This window comes from Anarrhichthys ocellatus, unplaced genomic scaffold (genome assembly GCF_004355925.1).
Source record: "Anarrhichthys ocellatus isolate YVR2014 unplaced genomic scaffold, GSC_Weel_1.0 scaffold1521, whole genome shotgun sequence".
Taxonomy (NCBI): Eukaryota; Metazoa; Chordata; class Actinopteri; order Perciformes; family Anarhichadidae; genus Anarrhichthys; species Anarrhichthys ocellatus.
The window spans coordinates 1-10,846 of NW_022281495.1; the positions used below are offsets into that span (position 1 = coordinate 1).

The 10,846-nt window shown below is 39.1% G+C and overlaps 1 protein-coding gene across 3 annotated transcripts; it reads right to left on the bottom strand.

Annotated features, from left to right (window-relative positions):
* Nucleotides 1-10,828, bottom strand: LOC116377664 (von Willebrand factor A domain-containing protein 5A-like). 3 transcript variants are annotated; one of them, XM_031839361.1, is made up of 22 exons: nucleotides 10,764-10,828; nucleotides 8,955-9,030; nucleotides 8,174-8,221; nucleotides 7,763-7,965; nucleotides 7,458-7,680; nucleotides 6,985-7,151; nucleotides 6,778-6,892; nucleotides 6,493-6,641; nucleotides 6,314-6,402; nucleotides 5,901-6,045; nucleotides 5,481-5,560; nucleotides 5,272-5,386; nucleotides 4,978-5,136; nucleotides 4,773-4,876; nucleotides 3,938-4,161; nucleotides 3,514-3,570; nucleotides 2,947-3,000; nucleotides 2,216-2,407; nucleotides 1,186-1,236; nucleotides 508-653; nucleotides 189-327; nucleotides 1-88 (listed from the first exon to the last, which is right to left on the bottom strand). In XM_031839361.1, exons 3-22 carry the CDS (start codon nucleotides 8,217-8,219, stop codon nucleotides 9-11), a joined length of 2,538 nt encoding a protein of 845 aa, XP_031695221.1. In that variant the 5' UTR covers nucleotides 8,220-8,221; nucleotides 8,955-9,030; nucleotides 10,764-10,828; the 3' UTR covers nucleotides 1-8. The 3 variants fall into 3 exon arrangements, with proteins under 3 accessions (XP_031695221.1, XP_031695222.1, XP_031695223.1); XM_031839362.1 differs by lacking the exon at nucleotides 10,764-10,828 and having other exon boundaries at nucleotides 204-327; nucleotides 8,955-9,502; XM_031839363.1 differs by lacking the exons at nucleotides 2,947-3,000; nucleotides 10,764-10,828 and having other exon boundaries at nucleotides 8,955-9,504.
* Between the last annotated feature and the right edge of the window lie 18 nt (nucleotides 10,829-10,846).

Sequence of the window (10,846 nt, forward strand, 5' to 3'; positions counted from 1 at the left end):
TGAAAACCTCAGATCCCCAGGGAGTCTTTCTGCACGTTGCAACCCAACAGAGCATTTCCTGCTTCCACACACTCCTTCACACATGACGCTGAAAAACAGACACAACACAAGTCATCAGCGGACTGAATGTGGGCAAACAGATGATTTTAACCAGCAAACACTGTTAAAAACAACAGATTAACACTTACTATTATGGTTTTTACCTTTCTGAGCTCGGAGCCATGACACAGCCTTCATAGCCAGAAGCTCCCACTCTTCCTGAGCATCCATCTTGAAACCATGAAGCCAGGTCAGAGCCAGAATGGTGGCCCACACGTCCTGGTTCACCTGATTCACCAAATCAAAGAATACAAAACTAAATCAAAAAGAACAAAGAAGATATAGCACAAAGGAAAAATCTGACTTCCTAACAACATAACAATAATTGAAAAAAAGAAACTTAAATACTGTCCATTGAAAAATAAATCCCATTATTAATTTGTGTTATTATATTTGACAATAACTCACCGATGCAGGCTTTGGCTTCTCCACCTCCTCGCTGGTCTTTCCCAGTGCAGCAGCCAGATCTGGATCCAGCACCCAGCAGCCAGACGCCTTCTGGAGGGAGACCAGCTGCAGCAAAGGGTCTCTGGGTGGCTGTTTGGGCAAGCCGGCTTTGGAGGAAAACAAATCACAGTGGGAAGATAAAAATAATCTCTGTGGTTTATTGGACTGGTATGTATTTAGAGCAATCGTTTTAGTTTTGTCTTTTTTCTTATTGTTTTCCTATTTGATACTGACGTATTGATGCCAGTATATTACAGGAAATAAATATGAGTGAATTACTGAACTAAAAAGTGACATGCTGAACTTGAAAACACTGATTCACATTTCTCTTTTCAAATAATATTGTTGCTCCTTATTTGGAATCGGTTTTCACCTTTCATCATTACCTGCTAGCTACTAATTAGCTATAAACACAAAGTAGAGCCGATGGGCTGATCTCATTAGTTTTGCAAGTATTTCGTCATTAATCAAAGTATTGGACAAATAAAAAGTTCGACCTGATGAAAGCACTGGATTTAAAGTCAGATAATCACCAAATGTATTCCAAATCATCCTGAGGGAGACATGAATGTGTGTACAAAATGACATGGTAATAACACAACAGTTGTGAGCAGGTGTATCTTCAATAACCTTACTTACTCAAGCTACATGGATGGGGTTTAATTTTAAATCCGGTTCCCATGTACATCGCTTAAAGAGAAAAAGAGACGTAGAACATTACACAAAAGCAACAACAGTAAATACAAGGAAGGAACTTAAATTGTAAGATGCAGAAATTCTCAATGTATAAACCACTGCACCAGAAACCAGTGAGTACAAAGAAAATAAACTATTTAAATCAATAACAGCCGCGTCAGCGACACTGGTATTGTTTTCACTTAGTGAGCCTGTGTGTGAGTGTTTAAATTTCTGTCTGCGGACATATTTTGTCACTGCCATAACGTCGCAACCGTGCAAGATGCAGTCACAAAGCTTTACAGGTGTGTCGTTGAGGTCAAAATGAAGGCAGAGTTCTAAGATGGGTGTGGTTCGACCAAGGGTGCCGGCAATAAGAGGGATGCAAAACGATCCCATTGCAAAAACGGTCTCTAGTTTAATTATATCTTTAAAAATATAATAATTACATATTAAATCATAAACAATGTGAGTAACTAATATTTTAACACAGCAAACTTACAGTTCACGACAACGTTAATGAGGCTGTGACAACAACTAATCATCGAAATTAGCCCTCCCATATTTAAACTTCATGTGACTCCAGCTAGCTGCATTTGCAGAATAAAACTATTATTTAGATCATTTCTCATTTCAACGTCCTGCTGATTCCAGTGATGACTGAGTTTCCACAATATTCAAACTCTGTCATAATAAACACTAGTCCATCCACTGCTCTGCTGGGGAAGTAAATCATTAATTGTCTTTGCCACAAATCTAATGTGGTGCTTTAGAAATATGATCAAATTTCCTATGCAGATACCTGCTGTTGTATAGTTGGGTAAGCCAGGCATCTCTTTGGGGCATAACAGCCCATGGTGATGTAAAAAATGTTTTTGGGTATGTTTGTTTAGAGAACAAAAGGCCCTGAAAGTGAACTGTTACATTTATCACACGGTAAAATCTGTAATAGTGAAACCAGTATGATGTGGTAGAGGAAAATAGTAAGACTTACAATCATCATAATCACACTCCTCGGACTCATCACGCTCACTGGACAGAGACATAGGCTTTAGGCTTGCGTAGCAGTGAGAAACACCATGACTCTCCAGAGAATTCTTCTGTGGTTTCATTGAGGCAACTAGCTTCTTCTTCAAATTGGAGAATACATTTCGGCTGGCGCCTCCCTTCTCTCTGCTCTTGCAAGCTGTTGAGAGAGCACACAGCCTGATTATTATCCATTGTGACTCATCATTATTATTGTTATTAATATAAATATTACCATTAGTATTGCTAAACCATTATTAGTAGTATTAGTATTGTTATTAGCATGAGTATCAAAGGAACCAAGAGCCACATTGGGCATTTTGGTGAAGTATTCCTTCATATTATTTATTCCTCTCAGCAGAAGTTGTTTTCATAATAAGTCCACTGGCCGCGGTCATTGCCATGAAGCAACGTGTTCCCCAATGGCATGTCTCTTTAATGTGGCACAATGACAACTCCAGAAGGATCTTAAAACAAGGGAACGAAGAAGGTTTTGCTGTTTGAAGGAGCTCTCCATAAATCTGAGCAGTGACGAGGATTCTGCTGAGAGTCCTGGGCAACTATATGTTGCATATGTCCAGGACTGCCAGAACTCCTACATACAGTAGTTCATGCTGTTTGCTCTGCGTCTATCCATGTATTGTATTTATAGTAATACACAATTGTGTGTTAAAAATCACAGTTACCTTGTATACTTACATTTAGTACGACCATGGCTGGTAATAGATAAGTCTTCAAAGATATTAGGGTTAACTTTGAGGTTAAAAAGATAAAGAGAAATAGGTCAGGACGTTACCTGATAATGATGAAAGATAAACATTAACTGCTAAACTAGTGGTTTCTGAGATTAGTTCAATGACCAGGCGGCAATCTCCCGTACTGAAAACTGAAGCCAATGCTGAAGTGCCTTAAACTTGCATTATTATTAATGACCAGCAGGGGGCGACGCCACTGATGAAAAAATAAGTTTGATTGTAAAGAACCCTATTTCTAACTTTATTAATTACCTCAGTAAACATGTCCACTTCTTATACACAGTATACTAGAGTTCATCCTGTCTTTGAGATTAAAAAAGTATGAAGTCAATATATGAGCCATGAGAATTGCTAAACCAAAAACATCAACAAAACTACTGGTTTGGGACCTTATTACAATGACTAATAACAAGCAGTTAAAATTGTTCAAAATATCTCAAAAGTGTAGAAAAGTGTGGAAATAGACAGATATGTGCTCCACTCCGATTCAGCTTTGAAGATTTTTACTTACTATTCCTCACAGGAGCACAACAGGACAAATTCTGGGGCATACCCCAGGCCATCATCACTTTGAGATAAAAAAAAAAAAAAAAGTATGAGGTCAAGATATGAGCCAAGACAATAACTAAAGAAACAATATCAACAAAACTACTGTTTTCTGAGCTTATTACAATGACTAACAACAAGCAGTTAAGTTAAAATGTCTCATAAGTTTCCATACAAACAGATGTGCACACGCAAACACACTGAGCACTAAACACATGCTCGCTCTCGTCTCCAAAACAAATTAAAACAGTGATTTGTAGATGATCAGTGAGTTTCTTAATGTTAAAGCACTACATCAACATGCTTCTCTAACTTATCATTCATGGTCAGCTAGTATCTCGTAAGTAGAGCGTAACTGTAGTTTTTTATATTTCCTTGAAAACACTTACTGGGTGTTGGAACATTTCTGCGCACCAGAGGTCCTTGAATAGCTTCGCTGTTGCCTTTGTTGACAGCAATGAAAGCAGTGAAGGCACTGCTCACTCCTGATTGGACACTGAGCTCCACCACCTTCTTCTTCTTCACTTCTCCATCTTCCTCTTCTTCACACTCTCTCTCCTCCATCTCCAGGGAGCGAATCAGAGTCCGAGCAGCCAACCTGTGAACTGTTAATCTGCAGAGAACAGACGTTAACACATCTACACACAGATGTTTATAATAAACATACTAATTATTTATTTTGGGGTTCGTGTATGTTCAGCAGTGCACAGTACAAAGAGATGTCAGTGACTGTTGAGACTGAAATAGTATAGAGCACTTCAACAATATTGCTCAGCTGCAGGGATTCTATGAGTTTCTTTTATCGCTGTACATCACGGTTTGCATGTTTGCAAGTTAATGTGTGTTTTATTTATTTCTATGCAGCATTCTTGATTTTATTTGAATACAACAGAAACCATCTTGAGAAATGTTGGAAACCTATTATGTTATGAACAGTTACCTGATGTTTCATGTAACTTCAGATGCTTTGCAAAGTATTGCATGTATACCTACAGGTATTTAGGAAAAAATGAAGAATTCAATGTCTTGTTTCTTGTAGTGTATTTTTTGACTAAATAATTACATATAAAGCCATTCTGCACATTGTGTGTGTCAGCCACTGAGCAGATCTTTAATGTATCAGTGCAACATTCTTTTATTAAACTGTGTCTTGTTTCTCATCCATAGCTACAGTTTTATTTCATCTAAATAAACTAAATCAAATACATAACAGTGCTGTTTTACCCAGTGTCCTCTGCAGGTCTGAGACTGAAGTGAAGCTGGTTCTGAGAGGGATGACCTGCCAGACTGTACTTCACCGTCACACAGCCCTCTGAGGCCTCTGAACTCTGAGAAAGCGTCACAGAGTTAGAAACCATTTGTATCATCATAGTTGACCTGAGAAATCTAACCAGAAAGTCATTTCACTATAAGGTGTTACTGCTCCTACCTGTCCAGTGAGCTGGGCATAAACCAGTGACCTTTGACCCTGGAACAGTGCTGTGATTGGTGGAGAGAGAGCAGTGACGGAAACTCCCTTTGGCAAATCCCACGTGACTGAGATGTCCACCACAGCTGGTTGCAGAGCAAATCGCAGCGACTGCATCACCTGATGAGTAAAAACAATTTACAAAAAGTTGGAAGAGGAACTGAGTTTTTACCAAATGTGTAAATTTACAGTTCTTATAAATTTGTCGTAATTGCATTTTTCATTAAAATTGATACGGAGGCTGTGATGTCTTACTTTGGGTTGCATCCTGTCCGTCCCTGTGATGAACTGAGCGTGACCTCCTCCTTCCTTGGCCAACCCGTTGATGAGAGCAGAGCTGGCCCCTTCCCCAATCCCAAAAGAGAAACACCTACAATACAGTAGTTTTGTTTTTAACACACGTTTGAAAATGAGACATATTCTGGGAACTGTGTGGGTGTTTTGTTGTGTTTTTTTAATTTCACCTGTGGGAACCTGAGTTCTGCTTCACCAGATTGATGACTTCTTTGGTGTTCCCTACCTCTCCGTCAGTAAAGACAAATAGCTACGAGGAGAGTTTACACATCACTCTAAGTTACATAAAGTCACACCCAAAACACATGCAGCATATGTCGAGCCATCCAAATATTTCTCTAAGAGCTTTGTTAGATTGCTGTTTCAGTAACATCAGTGCTTCTAAGATAAGACAATCCTGTCTTAGTCCCACACCCGGGAAATTTGCAATTTCCATGGTAATTCTAAAGAACAAGGTGCTGCAAGAATGAACCTGTTAGTAGGAGGTTCTGACTGAATGACACAATAACATTACCTGTGATACTTTAACAGGTGTGTGTGTGTGTGTGTGTGTGTGTGTGTGTGTGTGTGTGTGTAGGTGTGTGCGTTACTTGTCTAGGTTGATTGGGAATGCAGGGTTGACTGTAAATGTGTTTGAGGGGCTCAAGGATCTCAGTTCCTCCCAGATCAGCCTCCATCTTGTCAACTTTCTTCAGAGCCTCTTCCATGGTCTTCTGGTTGTACTCTACACTCTTACTGTCACCAGAAACACACAAACTTTATATTTTACAGTTGGTCTAGTTAATACAACCACAATCTTTCCAATTAAGCATGTCTTCACTGTAGGATGAATTAATTATGAAATTTAAAAACATTGACATCAAACATAATCAATGGTTTTGCAGAATCACTTAATATCACTTATCTGTCTGCCGATAGGGCTGACATGAACAATTACGCATGAACAAACAGTGATTTCAAAGCACACTTTTGGTGGACTGAGTGACCTGAGGGAGTGACTTACGGGAAGATGTGTTCATAGCTGGACCCAAAACTGTAGATGTTGAAATAGCAGCCTAGTGGTACGCTCTTCAACAGGAGCAGCAGAGTATCCTTAAGGGAGGAGAGAGAAGATGGTGAAGGTCACTGGGTGAGAGAGACACTATGAATGATTCTATGATAGAAATAACACATAATTAATACCCTGGCACTCTTTATTTGTCCACCACTCATACTGCCAGATCGATCCAATAAGAAGACAAACTCTCCACATGAAGCGACTGAAGACGTCACAGCCTGGGGGAACTCAGGGTACAGGCTCAGCATCACTACTGGATCACCCATCAGAGTGCCTGAAACACAGAGGAGAAACAGAAAAATATACACAACTCTGCACTCAGCTATTTACAAATCGAATACTTACACATTACATCAGTTTGAATGTAATGGCCTTGCTATTTGCAAACACCTTCTCTAACAGTCCCTCACCAGGCTTGGAGGAGGCCTGTCCTGCCTCCACCACAGCAGTGGGCTGGTGGGCATCATTGTAATAAATCAGCAGTTCAACATCTCTGTCAAACTTGTGTCCTGCAGCCAACTTGACCTGCAGTTCACAAAACACACTGATACATGTAAATATTGTGATATATCTTTTTCTCAGTGACAAGAAACAATCATCACTAGAACTCTACCTACCGCCACCTGGGTTTGCTCTGTGTTGAGGTGCTGGAGAGGGTCCAGGGGACAGTTGGACTCTACTTTAGAGACGGGACGAGGAGAGGACACTCGGGCAGAGAAAGACAGACTGTAGGGCACCAGAGAGGCTGGAACAGAGGTCACCTGAACGTTGCCACCTTCACTACCTAACATGAGACAAGTTTGAAATGATGTAATCAAAGAGGTGTTACAAACTGAAGTCCTTTGGTCCAGTTGTAACTATGACACAGGGAGACTAGATCAGTGAAAGTGCAATCAAAATAATATTGAAGACTTTTTGTGATTCTAAATAAGGAACAAAAATACAGAATAAAGTGTCCATCCAAAAGATACATCAATAAAGCTTATTCTCAAGTAAATGTGCAAATAATGTCATGAGGTGCATTAGAATGTGGTGTGCACTAAGTTGAAGCTTAGGGGCTCCTGATGAAGGTGTTGGCTGGTTTTCCTACCCTGAGGTTCGTAGCGAGGGTTGAGCACAGCAGGCAGACAAAACCTCAGCCCTTCATCAGCCTGCACAGCCAGCTCAATGACGTACTCCAGCCTGATGGAGGCGCTCTCTCCTGGAGGCAGACTGCCCACACTCAGAGAGAATATATCTGGACTCTGCTCACTCTCCTCCAGCAGGAAGGCCTGCTGACCGGAGCTCAAAGCATCGTCATACTCCTCACGAGCCTGAAACACAGATGACACATGTGAGCAACGTTTGCTGTGTTTTAAAGCTCCTCCGTCAGTAACTCTTTAGTGTCCAGCTCACCTCCTGTTTCTCCTTCACCTCAGCTACAATGTGTGTCTGTCCAATCTTAGCACTGAAATGACAGACAGCAGCATCTCCAGGCAGAGGGAAGACAAAAACAGCCTCTAGTGGTTTGTCCTCCTTGTTCTCATAGTTCAGAGTGGAGACCACTGTAGCCACATGGTCCCTCACCTCCAGCTCCACCTCCACGCTCTTCAGAGGAACTGACCGACAAACAGAAGGAAACGCAATGAACGCAACATGTTTTCCTACATTGTTGAGGTTTACTCTTCACTGAATTGTTGCATTTCGGCTACACTAGAGGTGGACCTGTCAACCAAGATGTTTAATAGTGTGACATATACATATAAAAATACCTTTGCATTTGAAGTTTACACAAGTACAAAAAAGTTATGGAGGTTTGTTTTCTACCTGGTTCCTTCTGGGAGGTTAGCAGACCACAGCAGTTCACCATCATACCTGTACAACAATCAACAAGGACACCTGAGGACTTCATGCTGCAGAGATGGATGGTAATGTACTGTACAGTCTGGACATTCAGCAAGCAAAATACGTGTTTATGAAAACTAATAAACATTATTTGTACATTATACATATACATATATGTAATATACATATTTGTATATAAATGCCACCAAAACATATAGGAATTACGGTTAAACATGCTGACCACAGGACTGAACATAAGAACATAAAATCCCAACGATACATTTTATAAATTCACTGCACAGATCACCAAAGTTAAAAAATAATAATTAATTATTATAATTAATAATAATAATAATAATACATTCTACTACCGCTGTACCTCTCTGCTCCGCCCTTCCTGGTTCAGTCTGCGCATTGATTCTTTTAGCTGTAAGTGTTCATTATGAAACTGTTTAGCCTATTTAAATAGATCTGGACAGCTGTTCGCTTAATGTTACTGATGAGACTATAAATCGAATCTCTGACGGGAAATTACAGATTAAGATGACAACAGTCTGATGTTCATTTATTTTATTTATTAACGTAACTTCTTCTTTATTTCTTTTGTTATGGTATCACGATATTCCAGTAAATTTATTGTACAAATTCAAACCCACTGCGACATCAACATATCCAGCATTAATACAGGTTGCGCAGTGTTGTGGGCCGACTTAGTATCGATAAACAGACTATTTAAATAGACGCACAGCAGAAGAATGCCTACCTCTGAGGACGGATGTCTTCGGGACAGTCTTACTGAACTTCCCTCTTGTAAATATGTGGAGACAATTTGCAGATTTCTAAAGCAGAAAGATAAAAACGTGAAAGTGAAAGTCACGCCTATCGGGTACGCTCGATTTCGCAACAAGAGAGTACCGGGTGGGTGGAGCTTAAATATGCAACATGAAGTTCCAAAGTTTTTATGCAAGAAAAGAAATGTCTGACTCCAGTTTTATTCCAAAAGCCTCTGAAGTGCTGTACGTCCTTACAATTGTATTTGGTGAAAGGTTGCAGATGTTACTTGAAATCACAAAAAACAACTTTCTCTGTTAAAATGGAGCAGACAGCACAAAGTTCCCATTCATAATCCCAACACAGCCCACACAAAAATGCAGCACAGTTCAGTTACTGCTGCCAGCAGTTCTTACCAGAGGTGGGACCTCATTGTAATAGAGCTAAATCCAGGTCAAAAGTTTTGTTCATTTGAAAAAAAAAGTGAATGTATTCAAAATAAAAAATAAGTGAATGAAAAGTTGTTTTGGGTTGAATGGCAACTACACCAGCAGATTAAACTGGGGTGAAATCTGAAACTGAAAAATATAAGAACTCAAAAATCTAAATATATATGAAAGTGAAAAATGAAAAAAAAAAAAATGTATTCAAAAAAATTCCAGAACCCAATCAAAATTATATTCAAGCCAAAAACCTTTTCATTCACTTATTTATATTTTGAATACATTGCTGTATTTTTCAATGTTCAAGACCACAACTTGAACTTTCAGGTTCACATTTTCTTTTCAAATGAACAAAACTTTTGACCTGGATTTAGCTCCATAATTGTCAAGCAAACTCTCAAAATCTAAACTTTGAGTGCTGAGTCCTAAACCAGTCATAATGCACTCTTCACTAAATGCAATGCCACTTTAACTACCGAGTAATAATGATTTACATTTACAAAAATCATGAATGCTCTTTAAAATGTTTTCATTTGTTAAAACAAATGCGACTGAACAAAAAATAAATAGTGCTGACATTTTATTTTGTGTTTCTGCCCTGTCTTGTTATATTTAACTGTTAAAGTGATATTTTTATGTTTTAAGTCTAAATTAATTAAAAAGATGAATTAAAAAGAAAAGCAATGGATAAGTCCTTGAATAGCGTTTTAGTTACTCTGTGAAGAAAATAATCCGATTTTCTTTTCCGACTGGCACTCTGTAAACTAACTGTTGTGATTCTCTCCTGCAACTTGATTGGATGCCGTCGGATTGGTTAAAACTAAAAGGATCTGGAGAACTAAGCGTCGACTTGCTGGAAGTGAATAGAGAGTTAACGTTAGTTGATTCAGGAAATTAATTTGATTAGTGGCACACTTCATAAAAACATACTTTTTAATCTTTGGGCTTTGGGTAAAGTATCAACTTCTCACACCAACACATTCACAGTCACACGCCTGCAATATGTTCACGTATAATTTAACCCTTTAATGTTGGACGTGGAAGTGTAAGGTTCATTTTGAAGCAAAAACATCCCCAAGACTCAGCAGTAATTTAGGATACATTACCCTGAAACAAGTTAGTAAAAAAACATCACAGTTGAAGCAGGCAGTTCTTAAACCTTTTATAATGTGGCCAGAAATGTCTGCTGACAGCTCAAGGTTAGATTTGTAATTCTGATGTCACATAGTTTTTACTGCACAGTGAATGGAGGAGGTGTGAAGTTTAATTTTCAGTTGTTTTAGACACAAGTTGACATGAAAGGCATAATTGGATTTGAAGTAAATATTGTAGGATGGAGTGAATCTGCTTCCGTGTACCAGAAGTGACCAGTCTTGAAGCAGAAGCCCCTTCAGTGAAAACCTCAGATCCCCAGGGAGTCTTTCTGCACGTTGCAACCCAA

Bases quoted from the DNA above. Each gene is read 5' to 3' on its own strand.
- LOC116377664 (XM_031839361.1), bottom strand. From the start codon at position 8,219: ATGATGGTGAACTGCTGTGGTCTGCTAACCTCCCAGAAGGAACCAG. The intron at 5,387-5,480 runs GTGAAATTAAAA...ACTGTATTGTAG, and splicing joins CAGAACTCAGGTTCCCACAG to GTGTTTCTCTTTTGGGATTG. The intron at 4,162-4,772 runs GTAAAACAGCAC...TGTTCTCTGCAG, and splicing joins AGACCTGCAGAGGACACTGG to ATTAACAGTTCACAGGTTGG.